The sequence below is a fragment of the Halichoerus grypus genome, chromosome 4, assembly GCF_964656455.1.
Source record: "Halichoerus grypus chromosome 4, mHalGry1.hap1.1, whole genome shotgun sequence".
In the NCBI taxonomy this organism is placed as follows: Eukaryota; Metazoa; Chordata; class Mammalia; order Carnivora; family Phocidae; genus Halichoerus; species Halichoerus grypus.
In genome coordinates, this window is record NC_135715.1 from 103,839,829 (window position 1) to 103,863,533 (window position 23,705).

At 36.7% G+C, this 23,705-nt stretch overlaps 1 protein-coding gene across 1 annotated transcript in view; it reads left to right on the forward strand.

The window, feature by feature from the left end:
• The window catches only part of THSD7B (thrombospondin type 1 domain containing 7B), a 568,319-nt gene that overhangs the window by 376,009 nt on the left and 168,605 nt on the right, over nt 1-23,705 (forward strand). Inside the window, exon 13 of the mRNA XM_078070024.1 lies at nt 9,646-9,824. Coding sequence (XP_077926150.1) covers nt 9,646-9,824 — 179 coding nt within the window. The remainder of the gene's footprint in view (nt 1-9,645; nt 9,825-23,705) is intronic.

Here is a 23,705-nt window from a genome sequence, read left to right on the forward strand (position 1 = left end):
ATGGGTTTTCCTTTGGGGTATACTCTAGCTTGAAAATAACTTTCCTGAAAAATAAATGTCACTGTTGCTTAATCCTGTTGAATTTCAAAATTATTTTATACTTATTGAATTTATGACCTTGAGTTTCATAGAGATCCTCTGGGTTTATGTCTTGTGGTGAAAGGAAAAAAAAAAAATGTGTTGCTAGAGGCTCTCTAAAATCCTTCAATGTGCAAGCATAGATGAAAATGATTTAAAAATCTCAAATTAAAAGGGCATCTAATTCAAAATCTGCTTTAAAATAGGATCTATATGGGGACTCAAATATTTAAAAGTTATTTATATAGTCTCCTGGAATTTTATATTTGAAGCTTGCATGCCATAAGAATTAATTACACTTAATTACTAGTCCACTCTTTTCATTTAGTAGCAAGTGGAATCATTTTGTAACTCAGTTTCTCTATAAAATTAAGCAATGCTTGTGGTGTGTATTTAAATCTTACATTAGCATTTGTTATGTACCTAATACTAAAGTTGTACTCAAGGCTCCTTAGGACTGTAGAATTATAATTATGTAAAATAGTAGAGAATTAGTCTTCTAATGACCTCAAATGGAGTGATTTTTCTCAACCCCACAAGGATCCGTCCTGATGACCCTTAGATGTTTGGTGTAATCTCCCTGGTCAGTGATTATTATTCAGGAATGTAAAGTCATTCAATATTAAAGAGAAATAGAACTTAAATATATATTTTATATATATGTGTATATATTAATATAACATATATAACTTAAAATATGTATATAAGGTATATAACATTATATACGTAAACACACAGACACACACATACGGGGAAGGAGAGGGGAAATACAATCAAGGGGAAATACAATCAAGGAAACGAGGTCCTGAAAGAGCTTGTAGAGAACTTAAGTGGTAAAAATGTGCCCTACATAGAAGAATGGATGCCTTTTCCATTATGATATGAAAAGAGAAGAAAAACATAGGAATGCATAGAGACATATTCACAGGAGATTGAAGGAGTTCTTATTTCTATTTTTCTCTGGGAAAGAAGGGATGAGGTCTGAAAAATTTGAGACCAGGTGGAAAAGGTTTGAACAAGCTATAATATGGAATGGGAGTGGGAGGAAAGTCAGAAGAATCCCTAGTCAGGGTGAGCATGTGGTTGTCGAAGATGGAGACCATACATTGCCATGTCTCAAGCTTGGAATTAGCATTTTCTTCATCTCTGCTGGTAGTCCAGGGTTAAGCAGAGTAGGAAAACAGTTGGACTGACCTAGGTCTGAAGTTTTGTCAGACTGGCATGGCAGAAGAACGAAGGCCCCAGGTGGTTGACTCTGTTAGTGAGAGAATGGGTCATGTAATGAACGAGGAAAGCTAAACTGGTTGGAGAAAGTTTTTGCATGAGGAAAGGCATGGAGATTACTGGAGAACATGGATTAGTCTATGTGGACAGATTTCAAGATTCAGGAGAGTGGAGGTCAGGAGGGGAGAACAAGTTACAGAGGTGACCCTCAGCCTTGACTGCACATTAGACTCCCCTGGGTATTCCTCTAGGTCCCATTCTATGTCATTCTGGTCATTGGGCAGTGAAAATATATTTTACAACCTTTACTTAGAGCTTCTGGTAAGGAATCTTAGTTTTTGCAAAGGAGTTGGCAACTCATTTTCAAGGAAATGAAGAATCAGCAAAGGTTTTAAAAGTAGGAGTAGCGTAAGTTATTACGTATTTTAGAAAAGTACCTTTTTCTTCAGAGTGACTGGCCAATAATAAGAGGGAATGACTGAGGAAAAAGGGTGGAGAGGTGGAAAGAATATTGCAGTATTCTGGGCCAGAAACTATAAGATCTTGAACCAGGGACTGACAAAGGAATTATAGAGCAAAGGACATTATTTGTGATGTTTCAACAATTGGAAATATTATACCTAATTATATATGTATAAAATGATGGAGGAAGGTTTAAGATAACAGATTTTTATTGGGAATAATATGGTAATTTTCAATTGCTGCATAAATTAGTATAGACTCAGCAGCTCAAAACATTTACTACCTCCATTTCCATGGGTCGGGAGTACAGGAATGGCTTTCCTAGATTCTTTGCTTAGGAGTCTCAACAGGCTACAGTTAACATGCCAGCCAAGGCTAAGGTCTCAGCAGAGGCTTGACTTGGGAAAGCTCTTCTTCCAAGCTCCCTTGGAATTCTTGGCAGAATTCATCTACATGCACTGTGGGGCTGAGGTCCTTGCTTTCTTACTGTTTGACAGATGTGGACTGTCCTCAGTTCCTGGAGGGTGCTTGCAGTCCCCTGCAATGTGGCCACTCCACAGGCATTTTACCCATGGCTATTTGCATCTTTAAGGCCAACAGGAGATTTCTTTCTCCACAGAAATGTCCCAGACACTTAAGGGTTTTCACATGATTAAGTCATGCCCACCCCCAGGTAAACTCCTCCCTCCGTTTTTTGTTGTTGTGGTAGCTGTTTTGCACCTAATATTCTGTCATGCACACTGTGTCCTTTCTAATTATTATTGGAATATAGTTAACAAACAATGTTACATTATTTTCATGTTTACAACATTGGTTCAACAACTGTGTATCTCATGTTATGCCCGCAAGTGTAACTACCATCTATCACCATACAACACTATTAAAATACTATTGCCTGAATTCCCTATTTGTTCCCTGTAATGTTCCTCCCCCCTGACTTACACATCCCATAACTAGAAGCCTATACCTCCCACACCCCTTCACCCATTTTGCCTATCCTTTCACCACTCTCCCCTCTGGCAGCTTTGGTTTGTTCTCTGTATTTATGGGTCTGATTCTACCTTATTTTTGGTGTTTTTTTGTTTGATTTTTATATTCCACATGCAAGTGAAGTCATGTGGTATTTATCTTTACCTGTCTGACTTATTTCATTTAGAATAATACCCTCTAGGTCTATCCATGTTGTCACAAATGTCAATATTTCATTCTTTTTTTATGACTAATATTCCATTTTATATATATATGTATATATACAAATATATATACATATATATATATCTCATTTATCTACTCATCAGTTGATGGCTTTCATATTTTAACTATTGTAAATAATTCTCTAAACATTAGGGTGCATATGTCTTTTCAAATTAGTGTTTTTGTGTTCTTTGGGCAACTACCCAGTATTGGGATTACTGGATCATATGGTATTTCTATTTTTAATTTTTTTGAGGAAACACCATACTGTTTTCCACAGTGGTTGCACCAGTTTGCATTCCCACCAACAGTGTGAGAGGGTTTCATTTTCTCCACATCCTCACCAACACTTGTTATTTCTTGTCTTTTTGATACTAGCTATTCTTACAGGTGTAAGGTGATATCTCATTGTAGTTTTCATTTTCATTTCTCTGATGATTAGTGATATTAAGCATTTTTTCATGTGTCTGTTGGCCATCTGTATGTCTTCTTTGGAAAGATGCCTATTCAAGTTTTCTGCCCATGTTTTGATTGGATTGTTTTTTTTGTTTTGTTTTCTTTTGTTTTTTCTTTTCTGGTGTTGAGTTGTAGGAGTTCTTTATATATTTTGGATAGCACCCTTTATCAGACATATCATTTGCATATATCTTCTGTTCAGTAGGTTGCCTTTTTGTTTTGTTGATAGTTTCCTTTGCTTTGCAAAAGATTTGTATTTTGTTGGAGTCCTAGTAGTTTATTTTTGTTTTGTTTTCCCCTTGCTTGAGGAGACCTATCTAGAAAAATGTAGCCAAGGTCAGTGTCTGAGAGATTACTGCCTATGTTTTCTTCTAGGGGTTTTATGGTTTCTGGTCTCACATTTAGGTCTTCAATCTGTTTTGAATTTATTTTTGTGTATGGTGTAAGAAAGTGGTCCAGCTTCATTCTTTTGCATATAGCTGTCCAGTTTTCCCAGAACCGTTTGTTGAAGTGACTGTCTTTTCTCCATTGTATATTTTTGCCTTCTTTGTCATAGATTAATTGACCATATAAGTATTGCTTTATTTTTCTGCCCTCTATTCTGTTCTAGGGATCTGTGTGTCTCTCTTTCTGCTGGTACCATACTGTTTTGATTATTACAGGTTTGTAGTAAATCTTGATATTTGGGATTGTGATACCTCCAGTTTTGTTCTTCTTAAGAGTGTTTTTGGCTATTTGGGTAGTCCTTTGTGGTCCCATACAAATTTTAGTATTCTATTTTGTGAATAATGCTATTGCTGTTTTGATAGGCATTACATTAAATCTGTCCATTGCTTGAGGTAGTATAGACATCTTAACAATATTGGTTCTTCTAGTCCATGAGCATGGGATATCTTCCAGTCTGTGTCATCTTCAGTTTCTTTCATCCGTGTTTTATAGTTTTCAGAATATAAGTATTTCACCTCCTTGGTTCAGTTTATTCCTAGCTCTTTTATGCTTTTTGGTGCAATTATAAATGGGATTATTAATTTCTCTTTCTACTGTTAATGTATAGAAACACAACAAATTCCTGTATATTTCATACCCTACAACTTTACTGAATTCATTTATTCTAAGAGTTTGTTTAGGGTTTTATATGTCTTGTATCATGTCATCTGCAAATAGTGAAGGTTTCATCTTTTCTTAGCACATTCCCTGTTAGAGTACCTTTCATTATGTCCAAAGCTTTGGGACCATTACATTTTTATTTTCATTTGTCTCAGGTTTTAAACTTCTCCTTCAGTTTGATTTCTCCATTGACTCACTGGTTGTTTAGTAGCATTTTATTTAGCTTCCATGTGTTTGTATTTTTTTCCAGTCCTTTTCTTATAATTGATTTCTAGTTTCATACCATTGGGGTTGGAAAATAGAGATGCTTGATAAGATTTCAATGTTCCTAAATTTATTGGGACCTGCTTTGTGACCTCACACATCTATCCTGGAGAATGTTCCATGGACCCTTGAAAAGAATGTGTATTGTGTTGTTTTGGGGTGGAATTTTCTGTGTATATCTTTTTTTTTTTTTTAAGATTTTATTTATTTATGAGAGAGACAGTGAGAGAGGGAACACAAGCAGGGGGAGTGGGAGAGGGAGAAGCAGGCTTCCCGCAGAGCAGGGAGCCCGATGCAGGGCTCGATCCCAGGACCCTGGGATCATGACCTGAGCTGAAGGCAGACGCTTAACGACTGAGCCACCCAGGTGCCCCTTTTCTGTGTATATCTTAAGTCCATCTGGTCTAATGTGTCATTCAAAGCCATTGCTTCTTTATTGATTTTTCTACTTGGATTATCTATCCATTGATATAAGTGGGGTGTTAAAGTCCCTTACTATTATTGTATTATTGTCAGTATCTCCTTTTATGTCTTCAAATATTTGCTTTATGTATTTGGGTGCTCAAATGTTGGATGCATAGATAGGTACAATCATTATTACTGGATTGATCCCTTTATCATTATTTCGTGCCCTTGTTGTCCTTTGATACAGTTTTGTTTTAAAGTCTACTTTGTCTTGGGGCACCTGGGTGGCTCAGTCGGTTAACCAGCTGCCTTTGGCTCAGGTCACGATTCTGGGGTCCTGGGACCGAGCCCCACGTCCGGCTCCCTGCTCAGTGGAGAACCTGCTTCTCCCTCTCCCTCTGCCTGCCACTGTGTCTACTTGTGCTCTCTATCTCTCTGTCAAATAAATAAAAATTTTTAAAAAGTCTATTTTGTCTAATATAAGTACTGCTATGTCAGCTTTTTTTTTCCCACTTCAGTTTGCATGGAATATCTTTTTCTATCCTTTCTCTTTTAGTTTGTATGTGTCTTTAGGTCTATAGTGAGTCTCTTATGGGTAGCATATAGTTGGGGCTTGGTTTTCATCCATTCAGTTAACTTACATTTTTTAATTACATCATTTAGCTCATTTACTTTGAAAGTAATTATTGATAGTTATGTATTATGTATTATTATTGATAGTTATGTATCTTATTGTTTTCTGGTTGTTTATGTACTTCTCTGTTCTTCTTTGATGACTTTATAGTCTTATGCTTGGCTTTTTTCCTCTGTTTTTTTTATGTATCCATTATAGGTTTTTGGTTTGTGGTTATCATGACATTCATATATAACATCCTAAATGTATAGCAACTATAACATATTAAGTGGGTGGTCACTTAAGCTTCAAGACATTCTAAAAGAACATTTTTACTCTCCCCTCCACAGTTCATGTATATGTTGTCATATTTTACATCTTTTTATTTTGAGTCCCCTTTTCTTTTTTTTTTTTTTTTTCTCTTTATGGCCTTTTGTTTTCTACTTAAAGAAGTTCCTTTAGCATTTCTTTTCAGGTAAGTTTAGTGGTGATGAACTCTTTTTTTTTTTTTTTTTTAATTCTTATTTGGGTTTAAATAACACACAATATTAAATTAGTTTTAGGTGTACAACATAGTGATTCAGCATCTCTGTATGTTTGTTTTTATTTTTTAATTTTTTATTATGTTAATCACCATACATTACATCATTAGTTTTTGATGTAGTGTTCCATGATTCATTGTTTGTGCATAACACCCAGTGCTCCATGCAGGATGTGCCATTTTGACTTGTGTTTGGAAAACACTTTATCTCTCTAATTCTGAATGATGATCTGGTTGGATAGAATATTCTTAGTTACAGGTTTTGTTTTGTTTGTCTGTTTCTTTTCCTTTTAGTGCTTTGACTATATCATGCCACTCATTTTTGGCCTGCCAAGTTTCTGTTAAAGCTATCAGCTGATTTTTTTTTTTTTTTTATGGGGATTCCCTTGTGCATAACAGTTGCTTCTCTCTTGCTGCTTTTAAAATTCTCTTTATCTTTAATCTTTGCCACTTTCATTATTGTGTGTCATGGTGTGGACCTCCTTGGGTTCATCTTTTGTGCTTCCTGAACCTGGACATCTCTTCTTCCCTAGGTTAGGAAAATTTTTACCTACTACTTCTTCAAATAAGTTTTCTGCCCTTTTATTCTTTTTTCTCCTTCTGGGATCCCATATAATACATATGTTTGTTTACATGATGTTGTCCAAAAGATCCCTTAATCTATTCTCAGTTTTTTTTCCTTCTGTCTTTTTGCTATTCAGTTTGGTCACTTTCCGTTGCCCAGTCTTCCAGATCACTGATTCATTCTTTTGCATCCTCTAATTTTCTATTGATTCCCTTTAGAATATGTTTCATATCAGTTATTGTATTCTTCAACTCTGATTATTATTTTTTATGTTTTTTATTTCTTTGAAGTTCTGCTTGAGTTCTTCCACTTCTCTCTCGTCTGGTGAGCATCTTAATGACCATTACTTTCAATTCTTTATCAAGCATATTGCATATTTCCATATCACTTAGTTCATTTCCTGAGGTTTTGCCTTGTTTTTCTATTTGGAACATACTTTCTGTCTCCCCATTTTGCTTGACTTTGTTTTTGTTTGTATGAATTCAGCAGAACAGCTACTTTACCTAAACTAGAGGTATGTTTGATGACTTTGGCTGGCTGGAGCTGTGGCTGTTGTGGGCTGGAGGTCCAGGGAGTCTCCAGGCTGGGACCATCCTAGCAGGACAGCTGAACTGAAGTGGATGCAAGCTTGGGTGTCCCAGGGCACTCTGCACAGGGGGCACCCTGGTGGGATGACTGGAGCCTATGTGGGCATGGGCTGTGTGTCCCAGGGTATTCCATACCAAGGCATCCTGGCACAGTGGCTGGAGCTGAGGTGGAAGTGGGCCAGGTGTTCCCAAAGCACTCCATGTAGGGGTCGCCCTGCCAAGTTGTGTGGAGCCTAAGTGGTGCAGGCCTGGAGTGTTTTGGGGTGCTTTGTACCTATGCCACCTTGGTAAGATGACTGGAGCTACAGTGAGTGATGACCAGGCGTGTCCCAGTATGGGCTGCCCTGGGGCCTCCTTGATGAGACAGCTAGTGTTGGTTAGGGGCAAGAGGCTCACTGAGGCAGTAGGCCAGCTATGATGCCTGGATCCTATTATTGTCCACACAATCAAGATGGAAGGAGAACATAAACTGTGGCACTCGCCAGGCCGTCCAACTTGGAAAGAGTTCCAGCAGCCCTCCCACTGTTTGGCAGAGATCTAGGGCTGGATCCTTTATATTCTAGTTGCTCTTTTAAACTGTGGCTTTTTTCTGTGCCCCCAGGGCATCTGGGGCTGGTGTAGACTAGGAGCCCAGGAGTTGCTGAGGTGGCAGGCTGGCTAGGATGCCTGGACCCTGCTCCTGTCTACAGGATGGAGGATGCTAGCAAGCCTCTCCAACCTGGAGAGAGTTCTAGCAGCTCTCTATTTGGCGGGGTTCTAAGGCTGTTTTCTTTTAATTCTAGTTGCTTTTTTAAACCATGTTTGTTCGTTTGTTTGTTTCTGTGCCCTAGATAGACAAACCTGCCCATGGTCCCTCAGTACTATCTTTTCCCACTGTAGGTCACAGCATTGGGCGTGGGCGTTTCTTCAGTTACTGTGTCACATCTGTCTTGGCATTCTCTACATGGTCTCTCTCTTGTGCAGAAGTTGTTCAATCAGCTCACAGTTCTTTGGGAGGAATTGCTATATAACTAGGTGTAGATTTGGTGTGTCCACAGAGGTGAGTTCAGGGTCTTTTTATGCCACCATATTGGGCCAAACTCTCAATCTCCTTTTTGATCATCTCAAAATCAACTAACTTGACGTATTATTATATTGGCAAATTCCCTTCCTTTTTGCTGTATACCCCATAACCTAATCATGGGAGTGGAATCCTATTATATTCAAAGGTCCTGCCCAAACTCAAAGGGTTGAAATTATACAGGCATGGACACCAGGGTACAGGGATCTAATATGTTGCATTTAGTTAAAATGAATGATACAAGAGAATTAGCATTTTTTTTTTTTAAGGAAATTGATGGCTTCAGTTTTAGATATGTTGAATTTGGAGATAATTGGGCATTCAATTAATTAGAGTGGATCAGTAGGTCTTAGAGAAGTCAGTAGTAAGATTAGAATTGGAAATACGTATTTAGTAATGATCAGTGGAGGTAATAGTTAAATAATGAGATCATCCAGAGAAAGACTGTAGCAAGAAGTGGGCTGGGACAGGAGTAAGTCCAGGTAACTAGAACATCTACCTGTGTATTTCCACTCATGTCTCTTGATTCCAGTCTAATCTCATCATGCAACTTTTCACTATTCCTGTAGTTGGTAAATAATATCCTGCTTTTCCTAATTTGTGGTCCACTCTCTGTCCTCCTCCCACTTCTAAGCCACACTACCTGGAAGTGAAAATCAGGAGCTCTCTTAGTGAAAGCCTTGCAGATCACAGATACTAAAAAAGATGTACTCTCTTATGCACCCTGATCCCAGATGGTGAGTTGTGGGAATTATAGAACACAAGGCTCAGTGAAGGAAGATGGTGCCATCATTAGCCCTGAAACACTTTATTTCTTCCTAACAGAAAACAAGACTAACTGCACTTTTCTTTGCTCTTCCCTCCCAGAATTGGCTATAAAGTGTTAGATGGCACAAATTTGGAATGCAGATGTGACTATATTACCTACCTCTTAAAACCTTTGTCTGTTTATTTGAATAGAAAATCACTGAAGCCATTACAGTGATATTACTGAACAATCTGAGCTGTGACTGTTTACTTTCTGTAAACAAGTAAATTTGATCAGTTCATTTTGACTAGATTTTCCTCCCTTAAATATTTTTCTTTCAGGTTATATTCAAGAAGAATGTGTCATCCCATGCCCATTTGATTGCAAGTTAAGTGATTGGTCTAGTTGGGGGTCTTGCAGTTCGTCTTGTGGAATTGGAGTGCGAATTCGGTCCAAATGGCTAAAAGAAAAACCTTACAATGGAGGTCGCCCATGTCCCAGACTGGATCTCAAGAATCAGGTAAAGTACATGAAGCAACAACAACAACAAAAAGCTAAAAAATTACTCACTTGATTATTTCTTGCGGAAATTGAAGTCATTGTCTTTTCACAAGTAGCTCATAAAAACTTATCACAAATTCAAAAGAGGGTTAAGAGGACATAAAGTAATATAACAGAAATAGAAGCCTTGCCCACTCCTAGGTAATGCAGAGACCAACTTGGTGTTGCTAGCAGTAATAATGTTTATGAGAAATAATCCAACTGATTTTATATGGTCTTGAAGTGTAACTTGATTATTCATATTATAAAAGTGATTTGTTTGTATATATATTTAAATATAAGTACTAAAAAATACATGAATACTAATGTTGGGAGAATGTCAAGTACTTTATGGCAATAAGTATAGTTAGTGGTTTCATCCATGTACTCCAGAAATGGGGTACTCTTTTCCTTCACCAAACTCTTCATCTATTTTTTTTCTTCTCAACATCACCAAAGTTTCCAGTTTTTTCATGTCTTTTCTGAGCTATTTCTCTGTTTTCCCAAAGTCAAAGCTATTTGCATAAATGGAACCCTGAAGGATATCCTTCCATATAGATGTCTAATAAAACCATCCTAGGCAAAATTGATTAGAGTATGTTAGTTGGCTTTACCCATATAACAGTCTAAGACTTAGTTAAGAATTTTAATAAAGACCTCAGATTTCTCCCATGATTGCATAGTGGTTATCAGATTAGGACTGATATGTATTTTTTTATTCAATTGAATAGGTAGAGCACACGTGATAGTTGAAAATTCCTTATTCTTAAAGTTGTGAAGGGTGTCTTATATGTGTATATAGTTCCTTTGTGATCCTGCAGCTATTTTAACAGAATAGCTACACAGGCTTCTATTACTGATTCTATTAATTTCCGCTTTATGATCCCCCTTTTGATTAGACTTTCCATACAGATTGTTTAATGGAAGGAAAATCCATATGTCTATTGTTAATTAATTTGAATAGCATACAGACATACAAGTAGAAATCATGTGTCAATTAAGGCCAATATCTCTAGCTATTTTTTTTTCCTAAATTTTCTAAAGGACCCATAACTCACTGAAAAGTGAAAAATTACCATTCTACCAAAAAATAGTTATGTTCTAAGTATGGCAGAGTATTTTACTTTTGTTTTTTAAGGTTATGTGGTAAAATAGTGACCATAGTTTCTTCTCTCAAAGCTAATGCAAACCTGTAGGGAAAGACAAGGCAGAAGGTCATAAAATCAACATAGAGGTTGCAAAAACAAAGAAACCCCCCAAATTCCACAAGTGCGATAGTTTGGTGAAGGGAAGATTAGGATATGATTAATAAAAACAGGAGGGAAACAATCAGAGCAGAGATGGTCTAAGGAAATAAACCTTACCTTAGTACAATGAAAGGTATAAGACAGGTTTATCATTACAAGGAAAATTTTCAAGTGAATTCTATGTATGAGGACTATGTGACCCTCCCTAGGGGATTTTCCAGGCATTTAAAATGAAAAATAACTACTAAGCATTTATAAACAATGCATGGTAATTCTTATTCTTTCTCAAAACCTTCAGTGAAAGCTAAACCTTAATAACACTTATGTTAAACACCAATTTTTAATATGCTAATTTTATGAACTAGGAAATTACCAAGGGATTAAAGGGACTTCATTGGAGTGCAGACTTGAAGATTCTGTTTTCAGTATGCAAAGGCAAATGTGTAGAAGTGTGTCCATCAATTTTGAGAGTATGAATAAGATAAAGATACTTGTCAACCTGTTGTGACTTAAAAGAAACTTTTTCAAAATGCCTGATTGAGATACAAAACTGGTAACCTTAAGAAGTAGTACAAGCTGAAAAAAATTGAGCCCAACTTTAAGAATAACTTAGATAAATTCCATAAGTGAAAATTATGTGAGGATGGGGCTGTCTACAAGAGATACTTCTTACGCTTGAGTTCACGAAGAGACTTTTAGTATTCCAGAGACATTTGTTTGTTAAGCTCCGAAACGAATCCTGGGAATTAATGATGAGAAATCAAATTTGGTGTGGTGTATATTCTTCTATAAAGAGGTTTCAGATGTCTAGCATGTGTGTGGCTTAATTCAACTTGAATTGAAAAACTTCACCCTAATCCATACTTTGTATTTTAACATAAGTTAATTCATAGGTGCATTAAGTAATAAGGCTTCCCTCTCACTTCTAAGTCTGTGAATGGCAAGGGAGAATACCATTGTAAAAAAAAAAAAACAAACAAACAAACAAAAAAAACCCACTAAATTTAGAAGAAATTCTCCTTAGAGAAATTACTTTTCTGAAGCAAGCACACTTTTACCTGGAAGTAGATTTGTGGAAAGCAATCTTTGCTGACTTCATTATATATTTGCTCTTAAATATAAGAGCATCCCCTGTGTGTGTGTGTGTGTGTGTATGTATGTGTGCACATTACATAATATATAGAAATCTATTTAAAGTTATCCATATTTTCTTAACTCATCTGAAAATAGATTGGGTTGACAGGAATTTTCATTACTGAGGAAATATTCCCCGGCTTCCATTATTTATGGCAAGTCTTTAGAAAAGATGGTTTTTTGTTTCTCTAAGCTGGAAATATGATCTAGTTAGAGGTACACCCACTGAGGCTTTTTTGTAAAGTTCAGTTTTACTACTGGCCTTAGGTTATTTGTCTCCTTTCCAATTAGTTCTCAGGTTTAGATTTATTTTCCTATTTTTAGGACCAGGTTAATACTCTCTGTTCTATTCACATAAGTAAGAGCTTAGAAAAATATATAACCAAATTTTAGCAGTAAGAGAGGCACATATCTTTAGTATCTGTGCAAGAGGAAAATTCTGTATATGTCAGATTGAGCCAAACGTACTGTTCATAAATATATATGTAAACATATATACAACTTGTATATATGTATATATAATACATATGCCTATGTAAATGTCAGCATACCTACATATGCTTACTCATTCTTCTCCTTCATTTCTCTGTAGAACGGGAGGTCTTGTGAAGGCAAGGTCTTTTTACTTTTGTAACTCATTCAGCCCCTCGTGCACTACCTTGTGTATTGTCAAATTATACTTACTAGATGCTTTATTTTAAAAGAAGCCTTCTCTCTGAACGAGTGGGTGGCTAGTTCTGTAGAAAAAATGTTAGAACCCTGGTCTCCTGTGCTATGATGTGTCATTTAAATTCTCAAAAACACTAGCCCTTCTAGAAGAAAGAAATAGGAACCTCCAAACTATTATTGCCCAAAGAGTCTTTCAAGATTCGTCTGAAAACTCCTGAATGTTGGATCCCCATCGAAATCTCAGTGATTAAAAAAAAAAAAAAATAGAAAGGTTGGCATTATGTACACAAGCTCATAAACTGTTCTGAACCTGTTAGTGGAATCAATTTTTATAATCTCTCATAAAACGCCTCCCTTTTAAACCCAAACCTATCAATGTGATAGCTTTTTCTCTAGAAGTGCCAGAGTGACAGCAATACTTGAATAGCTTTCTGCTAAGTCTATTTGTGATGGTAAATAGTTCCAGCATGCAGTTTCCCCAAAACTCTTATCAAGGCAGAAAACTTCTAAATAGTTGTTTGGATTATCAGGTCAGTTGGCTGATGCCCTTGACTCTCCTGTGCATAACAAAATACATAATATATTTTAATTTTTTTACAGTCTATAATATGTTGAGTAGATTATACTTCATATTTTTGCTATTTTTTTCTTTTGAAATTCTCCTTAATAAAGGCTTAAATATAGGGACATGAAAGTTCTGTTGGACTTATAGTTCCCCTTATGAGTTCTTCACATGATTAAAGGCAAGAGTTCCAGGAAATTATATTTTGTTTATAGGTTGCAAATCTGTGTGTTCACAGTGTGTATGGGGAAAAAAAATGATACATTGAGATTCATTACCTATACTTTTTAAAAATGTATGCTGCCTACTTAAATATATTTTTGAGTTTTGATTATGTTTGTCACTGAATGAGAGGATATAAATTAAAAATGTGTGTTTTTTAGAAACAATTGCTATTTTAAAGGTGTGTCTTCTCCCCAAAGAGAAGTGGTCTAAATTTGGAAATGAGTATAATGCATTTTATTTTTCATAGTAAGGTAATAAGGTTTTAAAGAATACTTTCTTTCCAAAGATACATAGAAATATTTTAGCATGAATATTTCTTTCTTAGAAGAGGCTTGTGGATGAAAACATGTTTCTATAGAGAAAGAGCTTATGCTCATTTTAATACTACTTCATTAATTAATAGAATGTTATGATGTGGAAACTGTCAGTCTATCTGAATGTCTGTTTACCTAGAAAAATATGGCTACACTTAAGCTTTAATTTGACTTAACCAGTTTTGGCTTCTTGCTTCTTTTTGACCAGCCCAACTCCCACTCATTCTAGGCTAGTCCAAATCATTCCTGACAGTGTCCTGCTCACTTTGGACTTAGTACTTTGGCAGGAGACCCAGACTGTAATGGAGTAAGAAGTCCTGTTCTTGAGCATTAAAATGGAAGGCAGCCCAAGTTTATCCATGATTAAGTACATTGAGGTGTACCATTCTTGTGTGGGGAGGGGTGTTGGTGTTGCATCTTTGAAAAACTTTAAGTATGAGATATCATGTGCCATAGAATTAAGGGAAGCACCGGGATTCATTCCTCAGGGTTATTTGGGAAGATTTAATAGGGCAGATACTCCTAGAACATTTCACCTCTCCCTAACATAGTAGTAGTTATTCCAAAACCCAGGCACACTGTACCCCATCTCAGGCAGCTTGAAATGGCTCCTAAGGGCTAGTGTTCTTCCATTTTTTTTTTCTTTATGCCTGTCTGCCAACCCAAACTGCTCTCAAGTTGGACATCTCACTAATTGAGCTGAGTAGGGCTCAAAGGAGATGCAGTTTTTCTTTTCTGTTCTTGCCCTGTCACCATCTCCAAGAAAAATTGTTTTTCTTAAGAGATTTCTCTCCCCCCACATTTGTGTCTACACATAAACTATTCTTGATCATTCCAAAGTAATACCCCTCAGGCTTGTTAATATCTTTTGAAACTGCTCATTTTTCTTGAGAGCTGCCAGAATCACTCATGAAAGCAATTTTCTTATACCTGTTGTCCACTCTGTATTGAATTTTACTGTGTTTTGATAGTGGGTATGGCGACTCTGCAAATAGTCAAAATTACTTTTGTTATTCAAGATGTTCTTATGTACCTCTAGAATGTTCTTTATTAGACTGGCTTGGTAAATGTTCCTAATGCTATTGTCAGGGAGCAAGAATTCATGTCCTCTTCAAGGGTCCTTCTAGCTGGACTAAGAATGGAATTGACTTGAGGCAGATTAACAGGAGAAAATCAAATTTAGTAGTACATGTATGGGGAATCCACACAGACATGGAAATTCCAAGGACAGACAATATGAGGTATACATGTCATTCTGAACTAAGGAGAAAGAGGGTAGGAGTCTGGGACTTCAAGAGAAAGGAATGCAATTCACAGGGTGATAAGAGCAGATGTTTGGTAATTAGATGTTTGTCCTGTCCATTTGGTAATTAGATGGGTCACTTGGATAAAATTTATCTCTGAGAGTAATCCTTATTCTGGGAAAGACCTCCAATTTAGATTCTTCTGTGTGGTTAAGGGAGGTGCAGAAGTTTCTCTTGAGCTCATAGGGTCTCGATTGCATTCAGCTTATAGTAATTTTCATGCCAAAGTGGCCCATCGTGGGGCAGCCTGCCCTTAGCCCCTATACTGTCCCTAGGCAGGAATTCCAGGATTGGATGGGAACAGCTATAAAGTTATGAAGCAGGCAAATTTTGTCTTTGTAACTCTTTCCCTGAGTTTCCATACCTCATATTATCCCTGGCCCCTTAACTCCTAAAGTATTACATTGGATGACATTAGCTTCAGCAGGAAATCACATCATCTGTGTTTCCAATTTTCTAAAATGGTCTTCTTAACCAAGAACTTAAAGTAGAAGTTCTCAAGTATTTTTGTAGAAAAATAGTGGCAGAACCTTCTTTTCATATTTTTTTTCTGTCACTTAAGCTTTAAATACAGAGTAGAAACTTCCCTCTTTTTCCAGGTGTTGAAAGAATATGGTTTTGACTTTAACCACAAGATTTGGTTATATTAAACATACCTTTTAGAAAATGAAATTGAAATGATGGGAGTATAGCACCTTCTTAGAAAGAAAAAAAAAAGGGACGCCTGGGTGGCTCAGTCGTTAAGCATCTGCCTTCGGCTCAGGTCATGATCCCAGGGTCCTGGGATCGAGTCCCACATCGGGCTCCTTGCTCAGTGAGGAGCCTGCTTCTCCCTGTCCCTCTGCTGCTCCCCCTGCTTGTGCTCGCTCTCTCTCTGACAAATAAATAAAAATCTTTAAAAAAAATAAAGAAAAAAAAAAAACTTGATGAATATATACTTGAAAGTAATTTTTATCCTGACTCTTAAGTCATGTAGAAAAAATAAATCATGATTCAACAAATGCTTTTCTGTAGGGATCTATCATAGGATCCAGTCAGGATCTAGGTAACTTGCTTTCTGGTAATAATATTGGGATAAAGCTTGAAAGATCTAAAGGGTATAAACTGTAACTCGTAGGTAAATCCTGAAGATCTAATGCACAGCATAGTGATTTTAATCAACAATACTCTACTATAAGCTTCAAAGTCACTAAGAGACTAGATCTTAATTGTTCTCACCACAAAAAGGAAATAAGTATGTGACACAGGAGATTAGTAAATTAATGCTGTCTCTAATCTCTCCTCCCCTCTGCTCCATTCCTCACACAGCAGGCTCTGTGAACTTTCTAGATCACAGATCTGGTTATACATAAAACCTTTCATAGGTCTCTTGTTACCTTCGGGATAAAGTGCAAACTATGTAATATAGTTTATAAGACATTTAATGATCTTGCCTGAAATACACGTCTCTGAGCTCAGAGTCCTTTTCAAATCAGCAAGGCCCTCAGGCCAGGGAAGTATGAGTCACGAAGAAGAAGCCACTTAAATGTTTCTGTCTCCTCAACAGCCCTTATACAGGCTTCTTTCTTTCTTTTTCTTTCTTTCTTTTTCTTTCTTTCTCTTTCTCTGTCTTTCTCTTTCTCTTTCTTTCTCTCTCTTTCTTTCTCTTTTTCTCTTTCTCTCTCTCTTTCTCTTTCTCTCTCTCTCTTTCTCTTTCTCTTTCTTTCAACAGGCTTTCTCATAGAGAGTGAGAATCTCACATTTTAAATCAAGTGATTGTCTAACATGCTGTCTTTTAACAAAATTGACTTTCAACTTATGAGTCACCAAACACTCTATAATGACGTTAGATATTTGGATTTACTCTATTGCCTTTTTCTCTGGAAGCTACTCATCAAATTCCCTCCACATTGGATTAAAGTCCTGCTCCACTGCTATTTAAATATAGACTGCCCAAGTCCATTTGGAGTTGTAGCTATCTTCCCTGAAGAGAAATCTTTCTCTTAGATGGCAAGGTAAGGGACACTGTGCTTATTACCTGTGCCAAAACATGAAAGTACAGATCCAATTGCAAAGTCTGCCTCTGAAGAATATTCTCTAATAGCAGAAGGGTTGTCCAAAGCCATCTTCCACCCTAATAGACAACAATCTTGTCACCCTTGGAACTGAAGGTAAATTGATTTGAGTAGCAATATTAGGGAAGAAGTTTGAGTTGAGTCGACTCTCCAGTGCACAGTATGTCAAACGGAGGCCAGCAGGTTCCGTGTGTCATAAACCAGAATGGTAATAACACAGACTGAAAATTGCTATTGCTTTGGTCTGTTTTGGAGCAAGGAAACACAACTGTATTTAAGTCACTGCAGATTCAAATTTTACATTTTACATTCATTTAAAAAAAACATTTGATATGTGCATTGGGGTTTTATATTTTTTAATCTTTGCTCAAATTCACTTTCTAAAGATGTCTTACCTGAATACCTATTTACCCACACTTCTCCCATTTACCCTTCCTTGGTTCTCCTTTTCCTACTATATGATTTCCTCACTTATCGTTGATTTTAATTTTTGGCTGCCTCTTCATGCTACCCCTAAAACAGATATACTGCCTGGTTCTGGATGAGCACCTTGAAAAGTGTTTTTGATTAGGTTCTCCCAGAAACAGACCTCAGATAGGATTCAAAAACAAGAATTATTTCTCAAGTGCAGGGAGCACCATTAGAAAAGAAAAGTGTTTCAGGGAAGGGAAGAAACCAGTAAGAGGTATGTTATTAAGCCAGAAACCATGGCAGCTACCAAAGCTGAAGCATGTTGGGAACTTTAGGAGACTTGCAAAACCCATGCCCAAGTTTTTTTTTTTTTTTTTTTTTTCCTCACACTTGAAGGGCCAGGAAGTTGGGATGTTCATGGGGAAAGTGCAGCAAGAAATATCAGTGACATGGGTGTATACTACATATTCATTATTCTCTAGGAAAACAAGTAAGGGGTACTCTGACCTCATTCTGCAACACTCTCTTCTTACAATCTCCCTGGACTACTAAAAGGGGAAATCACCTTTACCACCAGGAAGTGACCTCTTCTGGGAGATGATTTAAATGAACATATGGCTTCCAGCAACTGCCTTTTCCTTAGGCATGAGGGGACTTATCTCCTGGCTGTGCAAATACCCCTAAATATGTAGAAAAATATAAGATACTGCATGGACCCATGGTTTGGAGTGGTACGATATGGTAGTTAATATGTTTTACTTTGCAGTATTCATATATTATGGGTATATCTCCATACCATATAACTAGGTACATCAGGAGGAGACCTAGAGAAATATAACAAGTAAAATTACATAAGTTTGTGATGTTGACAGGGACTTCTTAGCAACAGTAATTTTTTAATGAGCCCTGGTAGATTTTAGAAAGAAAAGAGGTAAAAATAAAATGGAATTTAAGGTAATTGTAAATGTTTTGAAAGGCAACTTTAATTCTGCGCACCTGTGCCATCATTCATTCATTCATTCATTCATTCAGCAAACACTGAGAATAAATGCTGTGCCAGGAGGAGACCTTATTTACACTCATTTCAACTCTACTGCTCAATTTTCACTGGGAACCTGTATTCCTGGAAGCTCGAGTGAATGGTTGGAATTATAGATAATGCTCTAGATGCTTATGGTATCAGAACTGCTCTACCTTTAAAAATGCATGAAGGAATTTGGACTCAATCAGCAAAATTATCCATTCCTTCTCTGTATTAAGATGATTTGCAGCTAACATAAACCTCAACCCAAATTGGCTGAAAAAATAAGGAAATACATTACCTCATGTAATAAATCTAGTGGTGATGCAGGCTCTAGGACTGGTTGGTTCTGTGGCTCAGTATTGTTATCAAGAACATAGTTGCTCTCAGTCTCTTGGCTTTGTCATCTTTGATGTTGATTTCATCCTCAGGATTTTAGGAGTACTGACATCAGCAGTTTTAGGCATATTCTCTTCATGCAGCAATAACCAGAAGAATAAGAGAATGTCTCTCTTTGAGGATCTTAGGAACAACAGAATTTTCCCAGAGTCTCCCTCACTCCCCTAAAAGACTACCTCATGCTTCATTGGCTGAAGTTGGATTTTGTGTCCATTCCTAAGCCATCTCTGGAAGGAGTCATGGGATGAACTTGATTAGCTCAGTCAAGGACTTTCCAACCTTTTATTTTTTTAAATTTCATGGCACATAAAGGAATCAGTAATATTCATCTGGCAAACTGGAATATGTGTTTAAAGCTGTCTATAGCAGGAGTGAATGGTCTGAGATCCTAGACTCAATGTCACAGGCACATCTGAAAGCCACTTACAAGACATGTGTGTGGTGTGGCAGGGCGGGGCTTAAATGTGCATGTGAATCATGTGACATAACTTGCTAAAATGCAGACTCTGAGTAGATCTTAGGGTAAGGGGATAGAGACTGTGATTTTAACAAGCTGCCAGATTGTGGCAAAGCTCTGGGTCTGCAGATTACACCTTGAGATGCTAATGTATAGCCTTTGAGGAGCTCTTTTCTAGACTGGAGAATCACCTGTGGTGAAATGTATTTTGAGGAGTGCACTAAAATGCCTACTGTATGCTCTTAATTTTACTCTTTTTGACATTTAATTTGATAAGGCATAAATAGTTTTAAGTAACATTTTGAGCCTTATATTAAGATGGAAAAATTTTTTTTAATCAAGGATCTGAAAGTCTCTTGTGTGAAGAAGGATGACCTAATATTTTCCCTATGAGGATATGAATTGCCTGATTTGCCTTGACTCTTCCATGACACTTTTTCTTTCTTTTTTGGCAAGAGCATCATTCCATTTTGCAAGTTATTTGGCATCACCAACCTTCCAGTGCCTCAGCCCATCTGAAAAATAAGCAGACTTCAAATCAGATAAGCAGTATACCCATATACCATTTTTTTGAAAACTGAATTGCTAATTTTATATTTGTCCACTTTTAAAAAATGGTGATTTTTCTACATATAGTGACTAAAGCTATGTCTATATGAAGCTGAACAAATGACAAGTTCAGTAAAGACCGGGGAAAATCATTTATGAAAATGGAACATTTGATGATGTGATGTGAGGCCTATCTGGATTCTCTTTGCTCTCACCCCAGAGTTGTAAGCATTAGAATTGAAGTCCTCTATATCTAGGAAACCAAACCAGAAAAACAATTGAGTAAAATAGCGAATAATTCTGGGGAAACAATTGGTCAAGTTGGCTATTTAACACAAAATAGGGATAGCAAAGATCTAAGAGAAAAACTGAATTGAAACAGCTTTGGAATGTAAAAATGAAATATGAACATCTTGAACTCAGTATATGATCCTCTTTGCATGAATTATTGCCTGTCATTTGCAATGCACATTACTCAAAACTGAAAAATCTGTTCTGGCTTATTACTTAATTAAAAGTAAGTTATGAGCATTTTCAATCTTTATATAATTTATATCATTTGCAAGTCATGAATTTCGCATAATTCTGTTGGCCTTAATCATCAAAAAAAAAAAAAAGTATTGCTATGCTTAAATACAATTGCTATGCATCTTTTTCACTCTCTAGCAGATGTTACAAAAGAAACTATCACAGCTGGTGAAAATTGATATTCAGAAGTATAAAACATGGCAGTGAAAAGATTTTCTGTACTGAATGCCCTTAATTCTTAAAAATTTTAGACTTTCTTCACGGTAAGGCCAGTGATTTCATTGTCGGGTTGGCAGTGGGCAGATGATAACGTTCTGCTCTATTTTACTTTATGATGAACCAAAGAGGACTGGTTGTTTCTCTAATGAGTTTGGGAGAGATGCTTCGATGCTGACACATTAGCTGCACCCCTTGAACGGCTATGATGAGGAAGTGAAAAGTAGTTTTAACAACTTGCTAAAATTATCACCAGTAGAGTGAATGAAGCACTAAAATATATATACCAGATGTTTGAAATGGTTAGATTTGGGAGAAAACCTACAATTAATTTACATTTTAGTGCTAAGAACAAATTTTAATTTATTCTGATTAACTACTTTATAGCCCATCTAGAATACCATTTGAAGGAGTTATGGAAAAGCTATAAAAGAAGTTATAATCAAGAGATGACACTTTATTGGCATAGAAGAAGAAGAGTTTCATTCCTGATGCCCATATTGCTCAAAAGGGTTCAACTTGCACTTGCCCAAAACCTGTTATTGAATTACAGGCTTGGAATCAATGTGGGAAGCAAATTAACTCACTTAATTACAATTTGTGCCAAGATTTAATCCCTCCACAGATCAGGTAAATTGTTCTAATCTACATGCACATACTTTATACTTCCACAATCAAGTCACCGTGCAGAAGTGTAAGCAGATTTCTTGATAGAATTATTATAAACAGGACTGGCTAAATGGAAACTGACAGTTGAGTTCCAAAGCTTTCCCATAGATGAGAAAATCTTTGAAAGTATAAATGCTATTGCAATAACACAGTCAACAATACATGCCTGGCTTTGTATTTGGTATTCTGTAAGTAGCAGCTGTTATTATTAGCATTGTTATTAATTGTGATATTGGGGAGGATTTCAGGAGAAGGTTTTTGGAAACCTCACCATATTACAAACTTTCTTCAAGTCCAGATACTATAATCTGGTGGTCCATTGGAAAGTTATCGACTGCTGAGTTCATTATTTGGACTGATCAATGTTTGCTACCAGGTATTTTTTTGATTAGTTGTCAAGATTTTTTTTTTTTTTTTTGGCCAACACTGGCTTGCATATTTAATTATTTTTTTATTATGTTAGAAATAGGAATTTCTGCATTAAAATTTGGATTCCTAATATCTCTGTAAAAATCAGAATATCTGGCAAATTTCAAGTGAATCTGAAAATGCCTGTCCTCTTTAGACAGACTCTATCAGTTTGATGGTTTCTTTTCCTGTCCCCTAGTCCTGCCCTGCACCTAGGCCAGGCATCAATAGCCAGGCCCATCCCTTAACAGTTGTAGCCTGGCAGGAGCAAACAGTTACCCACATTTCATGTTTTGATAATTAGGTTATAAATCAGGGCAACAAACTGTTATATAAAATATGTTGTATCTGAGGGAGGGGGAGAAAAGGGTACAAAAAATATGTTGTATTCTTCTCCCTTAACAAATAGACCTTCATAACAACGCAGAAGGCTAAGTTTACATTTGGGATTCTCAAAAGTTTGGGATGGATGTGGTACTATAAGGAAACTCAGTCTTCAGCCCGTGCTTTGTCCTTGTGCTCTTCCAGCCCCTACTCTGTCCCACTATTTGTACAGGCTCTGTCCACTGCAGCCCGACACCCCATGGCCACTCTTCAGGCCTAGTGGTACTTACATGCAGGGAGAGGGGCAGTCCCATCCATCAGGAGAATAAACCTAGGGAAGAGACCCAACTCATGAAAGCAACTCAAACTCATTTGGCAGAGAATTATTTTTTTACTGCTGTATATATTTTTTTAATTTCAATTCCAGTGTAGTTAACATACAATGCTATATTAGTTTCAGGTGTACAGTATAGTGATCCAACAGTCCCATACATTACTCATTGCTCATCACAAGTTCACTCTTTAACCCCCTTCAACTATGTCACCCATCCCCCCCCCACTTCCCCTTGGGTAACCATTTGTTTTCTATAGTTAAGAGTCTGCTTTTTTGATTTGTCTTTTTTTCCCTTTTTTCATTTGCTTTGTTTCTTAAATTTTACATATGAATGAAATCACGTGGTATTTGTCTTTCTCTGACTTATTTTGCTTAGCATTATACCCTATACATCTATCCATGTTATTGTAAATGGCAAGATTTTCCTTTTTGTGGCTGAATAATATTCCCTTGTATATATATATATGCCACCTCTTCTTATTCATCTATCAGTGGACATTGGGCTGCTTCCATAATTTGGCTATTATAAGTAATGATGCAGTAAACATAGGGGTGCATATATACTTTTGAATTAGTGTTTTCATATTCTTCTTTGGGACAATACCCAGTAGTGTGATTACTGGATCATAGGGTAGGTCTCTTTTTAGTTTTTTGAGGAACATTTCACAGAGACTTCTGGCGTTCAGGCCTTTGGAATGTGGTCTAACAGATACTAGAAGGAGGCACGGAGCAGACCGCCTAGAGGCACGTTCCCTTCCTTGCCTCTGCAGATTCTTCGCCATAAGGAAGAGGTACAGCTGGAACAGGGCCAGAGAGGGTTTCTCTGCACTCAGGGGAGAAACGAGATAACAGGGTCCATGACTATTTATTATGACACTTATGATACTGCTTTCTTATGGTAGTTTTACAATGAAAACAATATTCTTGGAATTGAGTTTCTATAAAAAACAACATGACTGATGGAAAAATAATGTGGAGAGTTTCAAGAATGTTTTTAGATGGAGATTATTTTATGTATTTATGTCACATGCCCAGA